This window comes from Pristis pectinata, chromosome 18 (genome assembly GCF_009764475.1).
Source record: "Pristis pectinata isolate sPriPec2 chromosome 18, sPriPec2.1.pri, whole genome shotgun sequence".
NCBI lineage: Eukaryota > Metazoa > Chordata > Chondrichthyes > Rhinopristiformes > Pristidae > Pristis > Pristis pectinata.
Window position 1 is genome coordinate 31724020 of NC_067422.1, and position 25547 is coordinate 31749566.

Consider the following 25547-nt stretch of genomic DNA (forward strand, 5'->3'; position numbering starts at 1 on the left):
AATTTTCATTGTGTTAAAAAAAGAAGTCCAGAATGCAGATAACATAAAAATTTCACTTCTTCCCCCCACCTTGTTCCATCTTGTTCATATCCTGTGCAATAATTCATCATGACTATAAAACAATCTTCAGTCAAGCAGCTTTTCGTAAGGTTATAGAGAGTCGTAAAGGCTAACTGGAATAAAAGCACATCATTAGATACCGAATAAAAATCAGATGTGCAGATGAACATTTCCAGTAAGGCCTTTAAAAATGTACTTAGCACTACTGGGGAAACCACTAATCTGACAAAGTCAAGACTGATTTGCCAGCTGTTGGTGAATCACCCCTTTCTTAAGATAGAGGCCAGAGTGAGGTTTCAGGAATTCTGACACATTAAGGGAAGAAAGGATCGAGGCAAATATTTTTTAGCTCTGTTCAACATCTGTCTCCTCAGAGGACCTGTTTATAGCCCACTTGTTGCCAAATGTAAATGAATTACATGTTGGAAGGTAAATTCTATATAAAAACAAATGGAGTTATTTTAGCAATAAAGTCCATCAAAAATGCTGCCCTTTTATGTGATTATTACAACAGTGTGTCCTTGGTGTTTTGCGTTTTGAGGAAAGAAATTCTCCCAAGGAACTAATAGACCATGCTGTACAAACATTTCAAGCAGAAAAATAAACTTATTTTGTTAAAGTCAATGTGCTTCAGAATATTACTTTTAGCAATATGGTACATTAATGTATCATAACTTGTTTTAATGCTGATAAACAGCAAGACAGCTGGAATGGATGCACAATAAATTAGCTACAGCTGCAAATATCCCAGTGATTCTCAAACTCAATGAAACATAATATCCTTTGTCTGCAAGAGGAAATCTGTGACACTACACCAAGGATAGAAGCATTGGAGCACAAGAGAATTAAAATCTGATTACATTAAAAGATTTTACCTGAGAAACTGGAATGAGAGTCAGTAATGGAGTGACATTTAATTGGCAAAACAAACTTGGAACCAACTAAATGTAATCAACAAATAGCAGTACTTATTACCTGAAAAAGTTAGTACAGAAATGATTGACAGCAGCAACTCTTCATAAATGGTTTTGCAGCTGTACACAATGACTTTGATGTTGGTCACACTGGCAATGTGGATGGACTGAAAGAATTCAATACCAGTCAGTCTCAAATGACTTATGTTTGAATGCCTAGGTGCTGACAGTTATTGTGCGGAAACTGATAAATACGAAATATGTTCCATTGCTTTGACAATAACAAGTAACATGGTATCCATTTTCAAAAATAGATGAACAAAAAAAAACGAGTCAAAATGAGCACTAGAAAAATAACTGAACTCATTATTGGGAAAGTGGCAGTGGAGTGTGTGTATGTGGAGTAAGTGAATGCCAGCTGTTGCTAGAATTGAAGACATTGCTTGAGCAATCTTTTTGGTTTCTGACTCAGTGACATTTGAATTGGATAGTAAAATAATTTTAAAAACAAAGTTCTTTACACTTCTACAAAGTTCAACATGACAGACTAATATCCAACTCAAGTCAATGGCATTGGGGATTTGCCTGATCAGCCACCAAGCCTTCAGCAGAACTTCAGAAGGATCCCCACACAGGGGAACAGGAGCATAGTGGTTATGTTACTGGACTAGACCCCCACAGCTTGGGATGCTGATCTACAAACATGAGTTGGAATCCCTTCATGGCACCTGAGGAAATTAAACTCCAGTAATAAAAAGATAGCTAGTATCAGTAATGGTGAGCATCAAACCACTAGATTGCTGTACAAATGTATTGGGTTCAATAATGTTCTTCAGGGAAGGAATTCTGCCACCTATTGCTTGTCTGGCCTATCTGTGGTCCCAGATTCCCCAATGTGCTTGACTGTTAAAAGGACAATAAGTGTTGCCACTGACATCCACATCCCATAAACAAACAAACAAACAAATAAATAAATTAGCAAGGCTCCAGTCAAAGTTAAACCAGCTAGTTAGAAAACCCTTGCCCACTCCATAGAAATTTCCCATTTTATCCTATTATACTGAGGCTGGCACTTCAAGTGCTTTCCTCTTTAGACATTTATTATAAACAAAAACATGAAAACAGAATATGTAAACATAAATTTCAGACACTGAGAAATAATTTTAAAACAGTCAGGAAGAATAACGATACTGTAAGAATTTGCCCCAGTTTGCCTGACAAGTCACTGGTACCAAATACTGCGAGAACATTCAAACAGAAATTAATCTTAAATATCTCTCATGCTCTTTCTAAAATATATCATTGACAGTAATCTTTGTTAATTTTATGCTATGCATACTTGCATTGACTTATTATTATTTTAGAAGCACTGAATCACAATGATATATTGATATCATAATATCACAATAACACGATATCTACTGAATTCCTAAGCAATACTGGTAATGTTCTCTTTTCAAGAAATTAATTTGTGGTGAGAGAGAACTCAGTCCTGGTTTTCTGTGATCATATTCTGGACAGTAGAACCACACCTTCAACTCATGGTGAGCATGATAACAATGGAGCACTTTATCTCTCAGATGTTACAGGTACCCTCAGTGGAATAATATCATCCCAGTTCCCCATTATTCTGCTTGCTTGACAAGTTACATTAGAACAGCGGCGACCTTAATGCAATTAATTCCATATAATTGTATTAGCCACTGAACATAATGTAAAGGGAACACTATTCAGAGTGCAGTAAAACGAGATATTGCTACGGTTATTCTGTGACACAGAAGCTCTTCTGTTCTCTCAGTGTCATTACTGAGCCATTTCGAAAAAAGGACAACACCAACGAGCAAACTTAGTGTAGATGTACCTGCGGCCAATTGTCTAACAATTCAGGAAGGAATTGCTGGAGACCACTAAGTAAAGGTGCAGCTCACATCTGCTTCTAATTTCTGTAGACTGGAGAGAATGGGGTAACAAAGCATGAGATTGGAACCAAATGCAGCGAGAACAAAAAGTAACGAAGCATGAGATTGTTTCCTCCAACTTCCTATCACCAGCCCCAATCAGTGCAGTGTTGGGGTGGCGGACACCAACCAGGCTGCTGATTTGGCGCTGGACTGCTGCCATTTTATTGATCTTGGATGCTGAATTTGGCTCTAGTTTCAAACTGGGGCACAAAGTTATCATGCCATTAAGCACACACCTGCTTTGTGCTGGTCAAATTTCTTCACCTTAATGCTTTAATACCATTCTCCAGACTAAGTGATACTGTGTCTGGAGAAAGGAAATGTCACAGACCAACTGGTAAAATCATTTTACCTGATATTCCTTAATCTTCCTCTGAAGAGTGGCCGTTAGAGATTGTTCATCTTCCAGTTTAGTGTTCACTGTATTTATCTCCAGTTCTTTCCTTAGGATGGAACAAAAACACATTTTATATGGAGGGGAAAGTTCCTAAATCTTTATACAAGATGAAAACATCTGGCAATCATACCTTAGTTTATATGTGAAACTGAGAGTTCAGATATGAAGGACCAAGATACCTTTAATAGTGGTAAAGTTTCAAAACTACAAAGCATCCACAGTTACAGTAGTGTCCTTGACAGTCCAGGGAAATATTAAGTGGAAAATGTTCTAATTCATCAATTTATCTGACATTTGATATGTTAAAGTTTATCAAAAAAGGGAGAGTAAATACTTGCTTGAAAATCATACAAATGACCTAGAGTAACAGGAGTCACGAGGAAAGAACACTTTAGACCAATTGGCTTTTGTCTAGACTTCACAATCTGCAAATGATAACACACTAATGAAGAGATTATTAATAATCTGATATATATTAATTATATTGGAATATTATTAATGAATATCAGAAGCTTTGGAGAAAGTTATTGAAGGTTCAGCTGGGTCAAAATTTGTCCTTGGTCATGGGTCCTAAACATGCAACATCAAAGTCAATGGAACTGAATTTTAGAAAAGGAACACAATGCACGTACACTACAAATTGGTGTTATGAAAACTGAAAGAGCTGGAAATAGTCAATGGATCAGGCAGCATGTGTGGAGAACAAAATAGTTAATGTTTCATCAGAACTGTTAATTTGTGAGTTAGTGCATGTAACTGAAAAAAATTCTACTGCAAATGATTTAATCACTACATGAGTGATTAAGCAAGTCATTAGCATGTTTTCAACATTTAATTATTAGAAACTGACAGTTTTACATCTATGAAATTCCATATTCTTAATTGTAGTATTTGTAGTCCTAACAACATCTTCAGCGAACATGCCAGGTAGGCGCTGTTTCTCCTCATGCTCCCTGATATTTTTGCAGTCTGCGACACTGCCATCTCCAGTGTCCCTCCAGGGAATAATCTGGCGTGACTGCTCTCACTTATTTCCCGTTTAACTAAAGCATCTCTAGAAATGGCCTTCTCTTCTCAGCTCTGCATATGTACCTCAGAAGCTCCTTAACATTTGCATCTCCAGGTTGCTTTTTGATCATTAACACGAGGTTACGATTTCACACCCACACTGAGGACACTCAATCTTATTCAATTCCCCCATTTCCAATCTAAAGTTCAATATTGCATAGCCATTTGAAGACAGATTCCTCCAGTTAAATATCAGAAAACCATGGTCTGTTCTTTAGTCCCCAAACTCTGTGCCTTTCCCACTGATTTCTGTCTCCGGCCAAACCAGAAGTTTGGAATCTCAGTCTTATACAGCCCAAGCTTCCAATCCACGTCCTCTCCATCATGAAGGCCAACTACCTTTATCAGTATTACACTGCTCCAGCCAGTCTGTCATCAAAAGACACATCCACACCTCCAGGTTCAGTGACTCCAATATTCTCCTGTCCAGATTTCTAGCCTTTATAAATTTGGGCTAATCTAAAACATTGCTGTCTCTATCCACAGCTCTGCTCATGACCTACACTGCCTCCTAGTCCTTCTCACACTTAAAATTTCTGTCCTTGCATATAAAAATCTCCATTGCCACACCCTTCCTTGACACTGCAACCTCTTCGAGCCTCACAACCCCTTCCTATACCATCTGTTTCTTTGGTTTATATTCCACCTTTGTCCCATCACTGATGGCAAGCTAGACACCACACTCAAGCTCCCTGCTTTCATCTCCTGTTTCTCAGGAACATCTATCCAAGCTCAGTTCTCAATACTCCTAATATTTTCTCCTTTCACTCAACATCCCTTGGTATTCCCCAACCTTCAGTCATACACCTTTACAATAAAACATTAAAAAATTGTAATTCTTTCATTCCACACTCTAACATTTTTTTTATATTTTTGTTAGTTGTTTTACTTCAGTTTTTCTGTTTTCAGCCTTCACAGTCCCTATTACAGGTGGGATCTATAGTATTGAAAGCTGCTCTATTTGATTGGATGCAACCTCTAATGATCTTTAACTTCTATATGAAACAAGACTCTTGGCTGAGCAAGGCCATTTTGCTAGCACAATTGAAACAATGGTCCAAAGAGATAATTCAACAGCAAAGTTCTATGAGTTAATATAAGAAATTAGTTCACATGTCCTGCGAAGTACGGCCTTGTAATCTCAACCCCTCCACCTTCTGTTGAAATAGTCTGAATACCCTCAGTGCCTTCCTGAGGGAAACACAGTGACACACAAGTTAAACAGTGACAGGGACCCAGGTTCAATTCCAACTTCAGCTGCTGTCCATGTGGAGTTTGCACGTTCTTCCTGTGACTGTTTCCGCCAGGTGATCCAGTTTCCTCCCATAGCCCAAAGATGTACTGATAGGTTAATTGGCTGCTGTACATTACACCTTAGTGCAGGTAAGTGGCAAAGAATAAAATGGGGAGTTTATAGGCATGTGAGAGAGAACAAAGTACTGGGAAATAGTAAGAGGGGGAATAGGATTTATCAGACTGCACTGATGAGAGCTGGCATAGAACTGACAGGATGACTGGCCTCCCTCCTGCCATAATTAGGAAGTTAAATCTTTGATCAATAAGAAGCAATCTGTTTTAATGTTTTCTGGTCATACTAATTAACTGCAAATTATGCTTACATAAAATATATTGCAGATAGATAGATATATACTGAGGTATGAAGATGCTTCAGTGTATCCAAAGTTCAACTTTCTAACTCGTCTTCCATGTATTTAAGACCACAACACCAAAAAACTAACTCTCTGATCAGTGAATGTATGCAAATACTCTAGGGTTTTAGTGTGGTGTTTGCCCAAACTTGCATTAACCCATTTTGAATATTTTTTTCTGCTCATTCCTTGATTTTTATCAAGTATGTAACAACTTTCTTCAAATGGAATACAGTGAAGCCCATGTAAACCAGACCACCCAGTAGACAGCACTAACCCTCGGTTACAGGCAATTACTCAGGTCTGAAGGGAAAATCATTCAACTTTTATCACCGAAAAGCAAACCTAGGAGATTGAAATGAACTCATCCTTTATCTACACACAGCATAAATGAGAGATCTTTCAGAGGAAGGGGAATTTCCAGAAATTGAAAATAACATTTTAGAAGTAAAATGTAATCCTATTTATTTAATAATAGCAACTGTTTGGCAACATTTAAGGATTTACTTTAATTAGAATGATAGTCCTAAAATCCAGGACTTCATTTGTCAGTTGAGGATAGGTGAATAACCATTAACTATTAAGAGAAATGAACATTATAATTTCAACCTCTTTATAAATTTGCATTCACATGGAACCCAATCCAGTGGCCCAGACACTTACTCACTCCCTGACCGATAATTCAGTCAACCATCTGCACGGTGTAACAACTGCAGCAACTCATTGAGGCTTCTTCAACAGCATCACCTCAACCTACACTTTAATCTTTTTAACTGAGAAACTTAACTAGCAGAACAACCTTCAGTGGGGGGTTTCAAGATTGAAACACCTATAAAAGTAGTAGTTTTACCAATTATATTTCAAGGTAAGAATACAAAGGAGGGATAGGAATGGCAGGCAAGGAAAGCAAGATATTTCACAAGTTTGAGCCATTTGACAACATTTTGCCCAATTATACGATGCACTTTGTGAACCTATCTTCACAACATCACAAAGATATTAAGTGAAGAGTCATATAAAGTTATCATTAAGAAATAAAACAAAACTCACTTCTTAATGACTTCTTCCAGGTCAACCTTCAGTTTCTCCATTTCATTCAGACTGTCAATGGTCATCTTCAGGTCTCCTTCAAGCTTCTGCTTTCCCCTCTCGAGATCTGTCCGCAGTTGCTTCACCTGTTCTGAACTGTATTCAAACTGTTGAGGAAATGCAGGTTAAAAAATTAATTTTCAATTTCTCACGATTAGCTAAATTAATTCTGAAAAATTACAGCAGAGAATACTCATTCACACAGCGACAACAGAAACACATCATCCATATGTCACAATCCAGCAAATGCTCACCTCAATTTAGGGGAATGGCAGTGAAGGCAGCAAGAATGATAATAGAAGTGGTACAATTTGCACTCAACAAGAAAGGAAATATCAGTGCAGTGGAATGGGAATACCTTTTCCATTTCTGTCAGCATCAAGCACTCCTAATATTACATGAAGCAACGCCAGGACCAGAGCAAGTCCTTCACTGGCTGTCTCAATAATGCAGCTCACCCCTAAGTTTATAGTTGCATTCTGGCCCGGTTGATACAAAGCTTACCAGTCTTCATCCCAGGCTTTTTTGAAGCCCCCTTTTCCATCAAATTGACCACCCAAACAGTACATCAAGCAAAATTACTGCTTTTTTTTTCCAATGCCAAATGAGCATCCGGAATCCAAAACTAAACAAGAAAGCTGGAAGAACTCAGCCAGGCAGCACCTTCTTAACGAGGCTCACTGACCTGAAACATGATTGGTTTACCTTTCCATAGATGCAGCCTGACTAGCTGAGTTCTTCTCGCATTTCTGTTTGTGTTTAGGTTCCAGCATTGGCAGTACTTGTTGTTGAGCGTGAGGAATCCATTTGAGACTGGTTAAACTCACTTCAAGTACTGAAGGACTTTTAACAATTACCAGATGGGAAAGATTTCAATACCATCAACCTGGGCTCCAATTGACTTTCTTCAGTACAGTCCACAGGCAAATTCACTGCATCAGCCTGCCCACTGCAAAAAAGCACAATCTCAGAAAATATTTGATTTGCCTTAATGAAAGGCTGTGTTTTCTCATGCTTTGAATATCTTTGTTCATGGTTTCTTACAATTCTGCAAATGGTGATGGGTTTATGACCATCGTCACCTCCTCAAAGGACGCTTTGCACTTGTGTAATTTAACTTCTGGGATTAATGAATAATAAATCAATTCCACATTCATTGATAAGTAAATAAAGGCTTGCATTTATCTAGCACCTGCCACAAGCTCAGGTGGTTTCAAATCGGCTCACAGTCAGTGAAGCACTTTTGAAGTGTGTTCACTATTGTGGGCATTCTAATCTTCTGCGGGAGTTAGGACGGTAAGAAGTTGTAGTCACGAATTAGTTCGTCCTCAGCTAATGTCTGTTCAGCATTTAACTACTGGAGAGAAATCAGTGTGTTGGTTTTCAAAAGAGATCACATCTTGGATTTTCCTGGCTCAAGTGGAATTATCCACTGCAGAGGTAAATATATAATTGTTTGTTAAACAGTAATATCGTAGATTTATAAAGGTAAATTGTACTGAAAATGTGTTTAGCAGTAATGGAGTGTTGATTTAATTTCATAGCAGCTCCACACCAATTCAAGTGGGAACTAACCTGCTCCAAATAATGTGATAGCAACAGAAGCAACTTCTTTTATATAAGTCAGATCAAAGATTTACTTCTGAAATTACAATAATGACTACACTTCAAAAGTGCTTCACAGGCTGTGAGGCACTCTGAAACCACTTGAGACTGTGAAAGGTGTTAAGTCAAATTGAGTTTATTGTCATGTGCACAAGTATGGTGAGGTATAGATGCAAGGAAAAACTTGCTTGCAGCAAGATCGGAGACACACAGAATATAAATTATACATAAATTACACAGGACAGTGAAAAGAAAAAATAAATACAAAATATATTTATATATAAATGCAAGTCATTTTTACATGCCAGTAAACGCAAAATTATTATTTTTATTAATCATTCCTATTGTCCAATTACACAATTACAAAGAATTTTTCAAATCTGTACTTGTGGTAAGGAGTCTTGCCTGTCAGCAGTACACATGGAGAAATCAGGGATGCATTCCTTGTAACTTTCCATTGTGAGTCACTGAGGCAGCTGGGCTCTGTACCAGAAGCAGGTAGTGGGGAAAGAATCCCTTCACATCCTCACAAAACGCATTTACATCAACGACTTCTAGTCATGAATGGTATCTTACCCAAAGTACTTGAGGAATGAATCCTTTTTTTTGGACAATATCATGAGATAGCCAAAAATGTTTAAACTATTAGTAAAAACACAAACATCTAAACCAACACATGATTTTTTCAACAACTATTTGCTTTACAAAGCAACAGTCAGTAGGTGAGGTATAGATACGACGAAAAACTTGCTTGCAGCAAGATCGGAGACACATAGGTACAGACTGCCTTTATAAAGGCAGTCAGTACCATGAGTGATTTGGTCTTTACATTTAAATCAAAGGTCAGCTTGTCTGACAGAAACATGAGAACGTGCTGGCCACAGCTGGGTGCTGTCTGCCAACACTTCAGCTGACATAAATTACAATAACCAAGAACGGCTTCACTACCTAGTTAATAAAACCACACTGCTCCCAGATTAGTCACAGAATACAGGCAAATTTGCAAAGGTGTCATGGTAACCTTCTCCTGCCTTATATTAAGGAGCAATAAGGTCATAGTCATACAGCATGGAAACAGACCTTTTGCACCACTGAGTCCACGCCAACATCAGGCATCCATTTATACTAATCCCATTTTATTCCTCCTGCATTCTTATCAACTCCCCCAGATTCTACCACTCAGACTCATAGAGTTGTACAGCACAGAAACAGGCTCTTCTGCCCAACCAGTCCACGCCAACCAAGGTGCCTTCCTCAGCTACTCCCATTTGCCTGCGTTTGGCCCATATCCCTCCAAACCATTCCTATCCATACAATTGTCCAGTTGAAGGGTCTCGACCTGAAACATCAACTGTCCATTTCCCTCGACTGATGCTTCCTGACCTGCTGGGTTCCTCCAGCATCTAGTTCGTTGCTCCAGATTCCAGCATCTGCAGTCTTGTGTCTCAATCTCTCTTTTAAATGTTGCGATCGTACCAGCCTCAACCACTTCCTCTGGCAGCTCGTTCCATATACCCACCACCCAATGTGTGAAGAACTTTCCCCTCAGATCCCCTTTAAATCATTCCCCTCTCACGTTAAACCTATGCCCTTGAGTTTTAGACTCCCCTACTCTGCGGAAGATACCGTGACCGTCCAACATATTTATCCCCCTCGTGATTTTATAAACAGTTCCAGCCTATCCAGTCTCTCCTTATAACTCAAGCCCTCCAGTACCACTCACTAGGGGCAATTTGAAGGGGCCAATTAACCTATCCACCCAAACATCTTTGGGATGTGGTGGAAACTGGAGCACCCAGGGGAAACCCACTCATTCACAGGGAGAACATGCACTCTCCACACAGACAGCGCCAGAGACTGGGATTGAACCTAGGTCACTGTGCCACCCCTTAATATCTCCAACTGAGAACTGCATCAGCCAACACAAGTTGGTATGTTAAGAAATGCTGGTTGGGAAATCAGCCCCTGATTTCTTGGTCCACTAGTAACACGCAAACAGACTGCAAATCAGGAGTTGCAAGCTGCTTCTTACTGGGAGGACCGATTAAGGAATCATCCTTAAGACCTTGTTCCTCAAAGGATTTGTAGTATTTTGTTAAATAACATTTTTTCAAAGATAAATCAACCATCTCCCTCTATTAGCAGCAATATGCGCTAATGTCACATTTCATCAGGCTTCAGATGTTCGTTGGTGTCTTGGTCTAAACATTGAGTTGAATTCTAGAGGTAAGGTGAAACAAATCAGCACTGAAGAGGAAACTAAGAGGAAATGTGAACATCAGTGGTGATCAGAGGGAAAACTCTCCACAAGCTGGACTAATACCAGCTGAGCTTAGATAGTATGGCTCAATCAAACACAAGACCACTGCTGACTTCCTCCAGGTTCTCTCATAAGCCCAACCCCATCAATCGCCTACTCTCTACTAGTTTCGAAGTGGCATAACTTGCTGCTGACCTCAATGTTCAATACAATTTGTAATTCCTCAACCAATGAAGTGACCCACACCAATATACAGGAAGATGAGGATAATATTCAATCCACAACAACATACATACCGTGCAAGTGTCAGGCAAAGCTCTCCTCCAACACCAGAGGTCCTAATAACCTCCCAGTGACATTTAGTCTTGTTTAGTTCCTCAACACTTATGAAATGGAGTTCGCCTTCACTAGATGCTGTATTGTATCATTCTATGAGAAGTCATAATAGAACAGGAATATAAATGCCACAGCTATAAGATCAGCTCAAGAGTATTCTGTATTGAGTGCTTCAGCTACAGATTCCTTAAAAGCTCTTCATGACCTGAAAATCCTAATTGTCATGGAATTGAGGCTCTACTTGCTCAATGGCTGCAATTGTAAATAAGGTAGTCACCATCCAGAACAGACTGCTCAATTTGCATCTCATCATCCAGTTTAAACATCCACTCCCGCCACCTCTGACACATTGTCACTACAATATGCTCTTTTTAGCTACACCTTTCAAACTCATGGCCCCAGCACCTCCAGGGGCTAGGGCAACAGATAAACAGAAACTCTAACACCTCAAAGTTTTCTTCCCAGCTGCACACAAGGTTGAAGAGGATATCTTACCTTGAAATGTCTGCTTACCTGGTAACGCTTAACAAGAATTTAGTGCCAGCTTTGTTTTGTACTCTACCACCACAATTTGGTTCTGTTGGTCTCAGCAATCATATTACTGGACCCATAACACAGTCTATTCTGTGGAATGAGGCCAACCTTACAACATTACTCCATTACTTCAACAGCACCACCCAGCTATCTGAAAAGGTTAATGTCTTAAAATATTGGATCAAATATCACAAGAACACATGAATATTAATCACAGATAGCTTGGAATATCTGGGGGATTTCTGCTGCATTAAATTTAAATAGATAAAATTTATAGGTTGTTGCCTGTCATTTCCTGACAAGGACTCTGTGTGCTACCCTTCTGCCCCGACTAGAGAACTAGCCCTTCTTTCTTTGTTGTCCCGCTATATTGTAGAATCAGAGTGTCATACAGCACAGAAACAGCCCCTTTGGCCCACGACGTCCATGCTGACCATTCAATACCCATCTATACTAATCCCAGAGCCACCTGTGCCATGGGGTTTCAAGAGCTCATCTAAATACTTCTTAAATGTTGTCAGAGTACTTGCCTTCATCACCCCCACATGTAGTGCATTCCAGATTTCAACAACTCTGGGTGAAAATTTCTTTCTCTAACTCTCCTACCCCTTACCATAAACCTATGCCCTCTGGTTATAGACATCTCTGCTCAAGGGGAGAAGTTTTGTATTATCTACATTCTTCATAATTCTGTATCCCTCAATCAGGTTTCCCCACCCCCCTCGGCCTTCTCCATCCCAAGGAAAACAAACGCAGCCTCTCCAGTCTTTCCTTGTTGCCGAAATACTTTTTACCAGAAAACATCCTGTTAAATCTTCGCTGCACCCTTTCCAGTTCGGTTTGAAAATTTGTAATGCCTCCTTGTTAATTATGTGTATGGATTTCTCATTCCTGAATGCCATTGCAAGTCAGCTACAATAGAGAGATATTCCTTGCCATTGTTACGGACTCAGTGAAAGTCCCTTTAAGATAGAGAGTGTGTGTGTATGTGTGTGTGGGGCGTGCTTACGTCAATAGAAGATAAAGGACGTAATGATGTTGTTGAAGAAGTTAGAAGAAGGAGCGAGAGAGAGAGAGAGAGAAGGGAGAGAGACACCAGCCTGCTAGTTTTCTCTATCGATGGATGAGAAACAATAACTGTGTTTGCCACTGAAATCCATGTATGGAAGTTGGAAGTAATCCGGTGGAGTTCACTTTGTCGTTGACCTGTAGAAGGAAACAGGTATTTGTGTGTGCGGACGACCACGATTCGGATGCTTTTCGGGATGAGGAAGTCACTACCGAGTAAACACTGAAGTATCGTTTGGGTTCCATCGTGGAACATTTGGATTTCGTATTTACTCTCTCTATGTTTCTCTACGTCTACGTCTTATCTTCAGACAACGGTGGTTGTTGAAGAAGCCCTTGCTCATGTTTCACCTTATGGCTTGCGGAACTGAACTTTAAGAACCATTCCGGAACTGGGAGTTTTGGACTTTGCCACACACACACACACACACACACACACACACACGAAGAGTTTAGTTTTGGGGTTAACGTTCGAGGTTTAACATTTTTGAATTCTAACATACTAACATTTTTACTTTTATTTTACGTATTATCATAAGTAGTGATTAATAAAATAGTTTTTAACACTGAATCATGCTCAATGTGGTTCTTTTGTTGCTGGTTTGTGACACCATGCACAGTATTACATTTGTTAAGCTGTAATCACTGCAACCTTCAGATGGAAGAAGAACTTCAAAGATGTCTCAGTTTGTTCCATCAGGCGCAATAAGTCTCCCAATATAGAGTACAGCTTTGTTTTAAACGTTCCCAAGGTGTACACTGTGTCTCTCCCAGTGATAACACTGCTGTGAACAATTAAGCTTTCAATCAGCTTTCAACCCATTTGTCACCAACTTAAATGTTCACACTTTGATTTTGAACTTGCAGAGTAAACTTGTAGTTTACCTCACTTTGAGCTAAGGTTTTGTGTACTGTTGTGACTTCTTCCTTACCTTGCCCTCTTTCTGCCTTAATCTTTTCAAACTTGAGACCTGCATTGTTCCTTCTGCTCTGTCTCCAAACTGACACTTCGGAACTTGATTTCCTGTGCTCCAGTTAGCCACATTGTTGCTTAGCAACAAGAATTGCAGAGTGTCCAGATGGAGCAAAGGAACTTAGACATGCGTATTAGTCTAGATTTCCCAATCAACGTCCTTTAACTGCTGAGAATAACCTCTCTGAATTTAGTGTTGTTGGAATAATCGATCTGAAAAACCTTTCCAGTCTGCCAGGGAGTTATTACCAGAGAATTTTGAATGGAGTCAGAGGTAAGATGACTCCCACGGACAATGGAGTTGGCAGATAACTAAAACTCTGGGTCAAAGGGCAATGGCAGCAGCTGGGTGAAACCACTGGAGGGAAAGGAGGAAAAATCTAAGAGAGTGAAGAGATCATCAGCTAATCACAGGAGTGGAGAAACTTCTGAAAAGCAAGATTTCCTTCCCATCAGTTTCAGTGCAAATCTCCTGTGAGATTGCAAACGAAGACACTTGTGTAAACTTCTACTTTGTAAAATTGTATCAGAGCAATTAAATACACACATAGATGTCGTAGGTTAAATTTTGCTCAAAATATTAAAAACAGGTTTGACCAAATAACATGGCTTAACGTTACAAATTGTCTCCCTCCTTTCCTCACACCTCCCGAGAGGGTCACCTCCTCAACAGTAAACACTGAAATAACTTTTATACAGTAACACAAGTCTGTTGTCTGCAGGTGGTCGACTATCAGATATCATTAGCGTAGGCAGTATTTTGGTTGGTTTGGAGGAAATGAGCTTACCAAACAAAAAAGTTGCTTCAGGGACTTTATATTTCAAACAGAAATTTCAAGATAAGGTTCAACTGGAAAACATATTACTTCCAATAAAGGGGGAAAAAAAATCTTGTCAGCCAGAATTCTTTGAAGCAGAATTCAACCCCTTGCGATATGTCATTCTTATGTCAGTAATTTTGCTACAATTCATTGCAATACCCCAGTAAGCAATAAGAATCCCAATCCTAACTAACCAGTTTCCACCAGTTGACTAACAGAACTGACGAGAAGGACACCTTTGCTTCTTTGAAAAGGTGATCGATGAATGGTTCTTTTATACTGAATAGCGGTCAGAGTTTAAAAAGAACAAATGTACAAACACCATGATATGTTTGAACAGCTGAGTGTTCCCACTGCTTACAGCACATTTTGGTATCAATCTGATACTTCAGTCTACTAATGGCAAGCCTTAGATACTGCAACAACATTGCTCCAGTCTGCTGCAATGCAGGTTGGGGATTTCTCATCAAGTTTATTGTCAGGTGCACAAGTACGGTGAGCTAAAGGTACGATGAAGAATTTGCTTGCAGCAGCATCATAGGCATGTAGGTTCAGACAACATACAGAACATAATTTATGTATAATTTCTAGTTACTTATATTACTTCTACAGCCTAGAGTCTTCCCACCATTACAAGGAGAGAATGCCCATGACACTGCTCTGCTATCAGCTGATGATCATTCAGGAACAGCATGCAGATCGTGCTCAAATCTAAGCCAGTGTCTATCTGACTGAGAACAGTCTGCAGAACATGCAGATAGTGCAATGTGAACTGGTGTTCAGGTGTCACCTCCTTCACCCTTTGGAAAATGCTGAGGTAAGCACAACATGCATAAGTACATTTGCTGCAACAGTGCCCTCTTTGAGAACATGTGAGACCCTGAGGAATCTACAAGATATCCAGTGTAAGAACTGAACCACAAGGACAGGTTCAATCCATGGTTTGTGCTGTTCTAGCTGAGTAAGATGGAGCAGCAGTAGAAGGTCTTAACTGGTCTTAATCCCTTTTGTGAAGTGAAAAACATGTGGGTTTCCATCTCGTGCACAAAGCATTGGTTGAAAATAAAAGTGGGCTCATCTAGAGCATATCTTGTCAATACTAACAACCAAGGACTGTACAGTAAAACCAGTCACTTGTGTGAGACAGTGAAGGGCAATCACCACCTATACTCCTGCCAGGGAGATACCAGAAGGATGGGCGTAAAACAGGGAAGAGCAAAGAAAGTCGTGTGAGCAAAGCTCATACATGGTGTGACTGATGCACTAAGTTAAAGGATTACTATATTCACCACACTCCATTCCCAGTGTAAGCCTGTTCAGTCAGAAGAATGGAATAGAAGTGTAACACTGCTAATGAAGCTTATTGTTGTCATCATCATCTAGAATTTCCCCATCAAACAAGTACTCTGGCAAGACTAAATAACTGTGGATGTTGGAAGTCTGAGCTGGAAGGAGAAGACAGTCGAATAACTCCATACCTCAAGTTAATGAGCTGAAACATTAACCATGTTTCTCTCTTCAGATGCCATCTCACCTACTGAGCACATTCAGAAATTTCTGCTTTTATATTAGAGTAAATACTGATAGTGTGTGTGCAGCATTGCAATTACACTGTTGTACAAAGTGATTAGAGCTCCACCTGACTCTGGCAGTTTAGCTGTGTCCCAGAACAAGGGTAAACCCACACATTATTTACACAGTGACTAAGATCAAACTGAGATACTATTTGTGTTGCTGAAATCTAAGGATTCACGCTTCACTTCCCTAATGAGTAAAAGAGGAACCAAACATTCCCTCAAGACTCACAACTTTCTGATGTTTAATTATCTAAACTAGCAACTTTATCTCACTTCCAGATCGAACTCATGGGTTGGAATGACATGAAGCGAGGGTAATATCTACACATACAGCTCTCCACCCTGTTACTGCGTTAGAGGATGGGAATCCATGTAACCGCAGAGTGAAGTCTTGCTCAGTTTGCCTATGTTTTGGTACACAAGCCCAGGTTCCAGGAGTAAATGCCACCAGCACCTTAAGTTGTATCAGTAAATACAACTTCCCTCCCTTACCTTCTCAAGACGCCAAAGGGACTGTTCCACAAGTTTTGTAATGGAAGCATATGTGGCCTTGATATCCTTGCCTTTCCATGGAATATGTCTGAACTCGTCTTGTTTGGGTTTCCTCCCACGTCTCATTCCATTAGATCAATGATTTGTTGCCTTTTTCCTGCTCCTGCACTAAAGTGGAAGATTTCATTTAACTTGTTGCCTATTTCCACCCATCTTTTGGCACCCTCTCATGATCACTATCTCCATTTCAGAGGAAGGGCTGTGGAGCTATATCGACTCTGAGCCCATAGCCTCTTGGGGCTAAGTACCCCTGCCACTCTGCTTCTTGTAAAACTATTCCACTCTTCCAGCCTCTCAATCCAAACCAGCTTCGAGGATGAAACATTCCATATTGGTGCTTCTGTTATGTGTTATTTCTTCCTTGGTCATAGATTCTGTTCCATGGACATGTCGATTCCATTTCCCAAAGTACTGCTATCACTGCTTCCCTTCCCTTCTAGGACCACAATTGGATTTTCCTAGCTCTCAACAACACCCCGCCAGCCTTTACACTCACCAAACGATTCTCCAGTATTCCTAGCACCTCCAGCAAAATACAGTTGCCAAAGTGACAGCTCCTTCTATGATCTCCCTCCGTTCTTCAGTTGCCCCAACACACTATACACTTGCTGTACACAGTAGCAGATACAATACCTGCCACTTTCCATCCTCCTTCCTTTCCCACAGACCAGAATCTTAAGCACCTACTCTATGTCATTAGTGATTAATGTGCTTCTTCCAAATCACTGCATTTGCTATTCAACCTTCCCCATACCGGGTAGATCAGAAACAGACTGGAATTATGACCATCTGGACAGCAAGTGTGACCCAGTCAATCGTCATTTTAAAATTCCACCCATTCCCACTGAGACCTTAAATCCTTACCCTTCCATCACTGCCTGAGGTTTCGTGGATACAGCACCCAACATTGGATACTTAAGCACCTGGACGCAGAACTGAATTTAATTAGCCATTATTAAATCAAATAGATGCAGATCATAATTAAGTTTTCAGACAGCAGCTTTGTATAATAACTCCACTGCAGCCATTAACAACTCTTCCAAATCCATCACATTTCTCTTTACTTTGTCCATGACCACCACCTTTTTTCTTGTAATGTGATCCATTTGGTTATAAGAGTTGATAAAATTCCTGTTGCCATGCCACACAGTTCTATCATTCTATGTAAAGCAGAAGCAAGAGTAGGCCATTCAGTAAGATCACGGTGGATCTTTTACCACTTTCCTGCACTAAACCCTATATCTCTTGATACAATCAATATCAAAAAATCCAGCAATCTCTGTCTTGAATATAACACAGAGACAGAACATCCACAGCTCTCTTGAGTTGGTCATTCTAAAGATTCCAGGTGAAGAAATTTCTCCTCACCTTAGCCCCGAGGGACCAACCTGCTGTTCTGAGACTCTGACCGCTGGGTCTAGACACCTCAATCAAAGGAAACATTAACTCAGCAGCTACACTGAGGGAGGGTAGTGCAATGTACTAAGGGAAAAGATTTTGTACTGAGGAGAAAGGGGAAAGAAATGGTGGAAATGTTTGGGCTGCATCAAAGTTTCCAGGCAAGAGCCTTTATGAAGGGCAGGGGGCATGGCCTGCCCAGGGATGGGGGGAGGGGGGGGGATGGGGTGGTGCAGGCAGCCCACAACACCTCAACTAAGGGAACATTATCCCTGCGCCTACCCTGATGAGCTCCATTGGAATGTTCTATGTTTCAATGAAACTACTTCTCATTCTTTTCCATTTGTGGACAACATATGCTTATCCTGTTTACTGTCTCCTCACTGGGCAATCCTTCAACCAAGGAATCAATCTGGTCAACCTTCACTATCACAAGCCTCCCTCTCCTTTGGTAAGGCGATCAGACCCATTCTCAATATTCTAGGTGTGGCCTCACCAGGACCCTATATAAATTTCTGTAAGACTCCTTTATTGCAAGAGGACTTGAGTACGAGTGGAAGGGCAAAAGTACCGTTTTGTATTCCTAATTACTCTTTCTAACTGAATGTCAACTTTCTCCTCATCTGTAAAGCACTGGCATATAAAATGCACTGCAGGTCCTCGCCAGCTTATGACAGGATTCTGTCCCTGTGAACTGTCTGTAACCTGGACACTTCACAAGTCTGAAATGTGGTTCTGAATGGAGTTCCCAGGCGGCAAAAGGTGCCTGCAGCCCCACAGCAGGCAGCAAATCCATCCTGCCGGTCTCTCAAACACGCTTTTGTATATGTATGGGCTGTACACAAGTCGGGCATTTGTAACCTCAGGAGGACCTGTATATGAATAGGTTTCTGCCTTCTCTCATAGAATAATTGAGAAACAGAAAGCCAACCTCAGACAAAAGTGTGGGTAGAAGTAGGGTGTTTAAATACATTAGGGACAAGTTAGCTTTTGAGAAGAATTGTTTGGATATGCAGAGAGAAATATGGAGATGAAGTAGTCTGGAGAAGGCATTATGTGATATGACAGCAATGAAGAGCCATTAGGATGCATTGATGCTTTCTAGCAATACTGGCTGTTGTGCGTTTCCCCACTTCAATACTTATTTATATTGAGGCTCAAATAGATGTTCCTATTTCCCTCATTTCAAGGACCATTTCTGGTGGAGGGGTATTAACCTGACACATTAACCTGGTTGCCCTCTCCACTGGGACTGCCTGACCTACTAAGCATCCCCAGCATTTTCTGTTTTTCTTTCAAGGACTCACCAATTGGCCTCATCAACTATAAAGCCATAGCTCGTTGACCCTAAAATGCCATAAGACTTTCAGTTTTAAACCACAATTTATTTACTCTCAGTACCAACACTTCATATTTTAAGAGGGGTGTAATTTATTCCCACTTAATGATTATACAGAAATCAGTCACTGTTCTTCCATATCCATACAAGAACTGTTCAGATACACTGAACTATGCTGAAATAAAATAATTTTCAATCCATTCATTCTTCACAACAAAAATAACATGTCAAACTGTATAATTAACTTGTAATTGATAACTTAATTAGCCCGTACCACACAATGGAGCAGACCATGTGAGAAAATGTCAGCAGTAATTGTAGTCAGGTCAGGATTATTGCCCATCATGGAAGAGCCAAATAATCAGACAGTGAAGTCCCTGAGGTCAAGTTGTAATTCTTATTTTAAGAACAGATTTTTGTTATTCTTAAGAAACTGATTGATACTTGCAAGCAGCAAACTTGCAAAGACATTCAGAGTCAGTAAAATGAACACCCTTGACAGCTAGTGAGCCTTGGGCGAGGTCTCACCAGCTGTCAAAGATGTTCGGTGAGAGTGTTCTGCTACTGGATTTCCCTTGGAAGGGGAGCTTGCTGAGACTGCCATGTCTTTAGACCTGCAGAGGATCCGTGAGCCCTTTTACCTGAATGGCGGTTGTAGGGGTGTGAAAAAAAGAATAAAACGAAGTTACAGTCTTCTTAGATGAAAATTAAAAACTGCTGATGCTGGAAATCTGAAACAAAAACAGAAAAAGCTAGAGTAATTCAGCAAGTCAGGCAGCATCTATGCAAAGAGAACCAGTTAATGTTTCAGATGAAGGACCCTTCCTTAGACCTGAGAAATAAGTTACTTGGCATAGCAGTGAAACATGGGTGAAACCAAGGGAACTTCTCTGACAGAATGAGTCGCAGACGCAGTGTTATGACCTTCTCTTTCTGCAGATGCTGCCTGACATAGTGAATCTTTTTTCCAGCATTTTCTGTTTTTGTTACATTCTTATTGTTTGTGCAATGTTTTTAATAAAAGTGCCTAAATCAATTTTATTATTTGTTTTTAAATATTTCATTTTTAACAATATTAAGCGAGATACTCATGCATCTGAGAAACCTTGGCAGTCAATAATTCTGGGGTGGAGCTTTGCCAGCTGTCAACAGCACATGGGTGAGGTTTGTGGATGGGGGCTTGTTTCGCCAAGTTATGCAACTGAAGACACTTATGCATCTTAAGACATTGATGTTCAGCTCCAAGATCACCTACACCAATGAGATCAGCTTCTTGATTTGGCTCAGGTAAGTTTGGAGGAAATGGGGAAGATGGATGGCAAGTACAGTGGAATGCAATGTTCAGAACTTCCTGCACCAGTGTGTCAAGTACAAGTTATAGATTCACAGAGTTATACAGCGTGAAAACAGGCCCTTTGGCCCAACTTATCCATGCTGACCATGATGCATATCTCAGCTAATCCCACTTTCCTATGTTGACCCATATCCCTCTAAACCTTGCCTGTCCATGTACTGTCCAAATGTCTTGTAACTGTATCTGCCTCCTACTCTAGCAGCTCTTTCTATATACCCACAACCCCGTGTGAAAAACTTGCCTCTCAGATCCCCTTTAAATCTTTTCCCTCTCACCTTAAACCTATGCCCTTTAGACTCTCCTATCCTGGGAAAAAGACTATGACCATCTACCTTATCTATGCCCCTCATAATTTTATATATTCTTCTATGATGTCATCCCTCAGCATCCTTCACTCCAGGGAAAAGAGTCCCAAGCCATCCAATATCTCCTTATAACTCAGGCCCTCCAGTCCAGGCAACAATCCTGTGAATCTTTTCTGCACCTTCTCTAGCTTAATCACATCCTTCCTATAGTATAGTGACCAGAACTGCACACAGTACTCCAAGTGCAGCCTAACCAATGATTTGTACAACTTTGACATGATGTCCCAACTCCTATGGTACTGGGCACCTTGGTCAGGATGGATGAGTTGGGTCGAATGGCCTGTTTCCAAGCTGTATTACTCTATGACTCGATTCTCAATATCTGCTCTAACCCCAGAAGTAATCCATAATTTATCTTCTTCATCAGAGGAAAATATACTAGAAATTGAGCTCAATCTCCCAAGTTAATACAGTGATCTTCTTGTGATCTCCCTTAAATTGTTTGACAAGTATCAAATAAGTTGGGTCACTCTGCATTAGTGGCAACAACCTCTAGCTCATAGCTGTGATACAATAAAGGGAGAGACGTAGGACTGGAGATGTGTAACACTTTCACATTATCATTAATGTTTTAGAACTCTGACCAATACCTAGCTGGTTGCCAGAGGAAGTCACACTTATTTTTGTATAGTCCACTCACCTCACCTCGCTGTGCTTGTAGTTTGCTGTTGGCTTTAGTCAGGCAGCTTACTTTGACTTCCCCAACTTGCAAATCTTCCAGTCTGTGCTGAAGAGAAGATAGAGGGCTTGAAAACATTTTCAGTTGCAAAGTGATTCAGTAATGCACTTAGTTATAACACCATGACCACATTAAATTATTTTAATATGATTGCACCGAGCAAAGAATTGACATCACTTTATGTTGAAGCTTCATTAACATCTGGCATTGTCAAGATCAAAACATTTATTATCATATTTACTTTGACTACACAAAAGAGAATTGCATGACAGATTCTCTTCCAATCTAATGATGACCTAATGTTAATAGTCATCAGCTTGTCTGTACTCCAATAGAGTGGAAGGCAGGAATAGAGATACAATGTTCCCCAGAGATTATGTTCTGGAAAGGAAGAGGAAAGAAAAAGATTTGCTACCAATGTTTAAATAGCCCAGAAAGTTCCAAAGTGCTGTATAGTCACATAGGTACATTTAACTTGTAATCTCTGTTGTAATCACAACAGTCATTTTGTCTACTTGAAACCACAAATCCCTATGTAAAAGTTAGTGCTTTAGTTTTCATACAGTTAAGTCAGAAGTTTGAAAGTTTCAGGAGTAAAAGTCCAAGAAGCATTATGAAACTGGGTACAAGCATAAAAATCCCTTTCACTCCTTTCTTCATACCAAAATCACATGTTTCTAATTTTTTTTATATTTTAAAATATCTGTAATCAAAGCAGCATTAACATTTGAGTATGGATACCCAACCTGACCCCGAACATTCAGATTCGGAGCATGCAATGCCAACCTGGTTCAGTTTTTTTTAAAATCGAGGTCACGATAACTTTTTTTAGTATTACTGCTGTGGACGTATTTAAAGTTGTTACATTTATACCAATGGATCAGGTCGACTCAGGTATGGGGAAAAATAAATCCTTAAGTGCTTGTCAGGTTCTCATTGGCCGGAATTTAATTCTATACCCGAACAGACCACTTAATACAATTTGTGACACGTTGCAAAGGGGCGATCATTTTAGGTTCAACTTATTGGTTTCTCTGTGTCAGCACAAGTTAATTATTTTCCTAACAATGCTCCTGTTGACTCAGTTGCTTCACATTATTTGGTAATTGGAACAATTCTGCAGGAATTACATTTTCCAATGAGATCGACATGTCAAAGACAGGATGGAAAGTGGTATTGTGGAAAGGCGTGATGAGATCACAGCCATTTAGGGTGCATTACCTATAATTTCTAGCATCAGGCACATCCAGCCATTTGGCTTGCTGGTGGTTAACCTCATTTGCTTGGAAACGTATGGATGAACAGAGAAGATTCCAGCCAACTACATCAAAGATAACTGTCAATTCAGACAAAACAGTTTAAAAAAAAAATCACTGAAAAAAATGCTGGCATCTGTGAAAGTATGAAAACCTTGAATTAGAAAAATGATAAACAAAGCTGAAGATAATGAAAAGCTAGCACGCTGGTGGTGTTTTAATATTCAAATACCAGGAAATATTCCATCTGTAAGTAATCATCTTTTAATAAATAAGAAAATCACAGTGTGAGGCACATATACTAGACCAAAAGAATAGCATCTGTTCATCGTTAAATAATGATTGAATTATTAAAGTATGCACTGGCTGGTTAAGTTACACCCTCGTCTGCAAGTTTTCACTGTGGTACTTGATTACTGTACTGAACTAAATAAGGTGTAGGGAAATATCCTGGTGCTATACCTGGCACCATATCAATCAGGGCATTGGCAGGTCACACTCCCCTGGCTTGCTCTGAATGCTTTTCATATGAAATTGTTCATACTTCCAGTTACTGTTATTCTTGAAGTGATGTCCAAGCCATTTCTAGGCCACCTACTCTTCACCTGAGACCCTCAGCAGACTTTGTGCTCTCGTGCCCTTTCATGGTTTGCCAACTACGGGATGCTGACCAAGTTGGGATTTGATGCCGTTCCTCATTCTTTCCTTGCACTCTGGTACAACAAGAAACTGTTGCTAGCAGACAGGGGACTAATTTCCATTCAACAAGTGATAGGGCTCTTGTAAAATAAAATGATTTAATAGAACAACGGGTCATATAATTGATATTTATTTCTGTTGAGTAACGCTTGGCTTCCACAAATATCAGCTTGAAGTCAGAAGCTCACAATATGAGGAACAAAGGCACCCTCCATGGTGCAATACATAATTCCCAAAAATATCAATAGCTGAGATTGTTCTCCTCAACAAAATGTCAGTGTGCTACACATTAAACATAGATCAGTACCGTGTCCCATATACACTAGAGTTCCAAATAATTCACCAGTGGTCACATTTCCTCCTGCAGTAACTTTGATTTAAGACCAAACTCTAAATTTGTTAAAATTCAAAAGAGCAGAATAAAAAGTGACATTTTTTGGAGTACATTCCAAATTCCTCACATCAACTTAAAAGCCAAAGATGGTGAGCAGCACACTCAAACCTTCAAAAGTAAAGCTGATAGAAACAGAGCAACATTTATAGGAAATTAATATACAAAAGGTGCACATTACCAGCTATTTGTGATTATATCACTTATCAGTGATCCAGAAGATAATAAGCCAAAATGATCAGCAAAGATCATGTTTTATCTGCAGCTAACTTAGCAAAATAGTCTTCCAGCGCAACTTTGTCCACAGTCTAACCATAGAAATATGGTGAAAAATCCAATGTCAGTACAGTCACAAAATGCAAATGCAAAAATTCCATAAAATTTGTTTTTGTTATGTTCAATTTTGACTGCCAAAGATAGTTTTCTTCTTCAATGGGTCTTGATCAATCACCCGGTAAAACAGACAAAACAGGCACTAAATGAATGTAATTTCCTCCTGCCAACAACCTTCTAATATCTCCACACTGCTCTAATTATGGCCTCTTTTTCTACCCTAATTTAGTTGCTCCACCACTGGTGGCCATGCCTCCAGCTGACAAGGTCATAACCTCTGGAATTCTTTGGACACCTCTGCACCCCTCTCTCTTCCCTCATTTAAAGTGATTCTTAAAAATCTACCCCTGACTAAGCTTTCAGTTATCTGCTCTTACATCTCCTTCCGTAGCACGCTGTCTGGGTTTTTTGTGTGATAACAATCCCGTGAAGCCCTTTAAGGTATGTGCAATCTTAAAGAACCAATGTAAGTGTAAATTGTTGCTCACATCCTTGGCAGTCTGATGGAAGATTACATGTTTAAAAGTTTCATGAAGATTGGATGGGTCATGGGTCTTCCCTGCTCCTACACTATGGTACAGGGAAAGAACTTGAATTACAACAGACCTTTCATGACCCCAGGACATCCCAAAGCACTTTACAACCTATTAAGTACTTTAAAGTGTAGTGTCTGTTGAATTGTTGGAAACTCAGCAGCTAATTTACACACAACAATGTCCCACAAACAGCAACAACCAGAGTTCCTATTTCAGTGATATTGACTGAGGAAGAAATATTGGCAGGGAAGCCACGAAATCCCCCTTTGAATAATGTCATTTACATTCTTCTAAGGGGAGAAATGTTGCCTTGAGTTAATGCCCCATTGAAAA

At 39.8% G+C, this 25547-nt stretch overlaps 1 protein-coding gene across 1 annotated transcript in view; it reads right to left on the reverse strand.

The window, feature by feature from the left end:
* LOC127579745 (myosin-16) overlaps positions 1 to 25547 on the reverse strand; it is a 168167-nt gene that overhangs the window by 86146 nt on the left and 56474 nt on the right. The window contains exons 4-6 of the mRNA XM_052032626.1: positions 21961 to 22047; positions 7100 to 7245; positions 3288 to 3378 (exon numbers count right to left, since the gene is read on the reverse strand). Of these exons, the coding sequence (XP_051888586.1) occupies positions 3288 to 3378; positions 7100 to 7245; positions 21961 to 22047 (324 nt within the window). The remainder of the gene's footprint in view (positions 1 to 3287; positions 3379 to 7099; positions 7246 to 21960; positions 22048 to 25547) is intronic.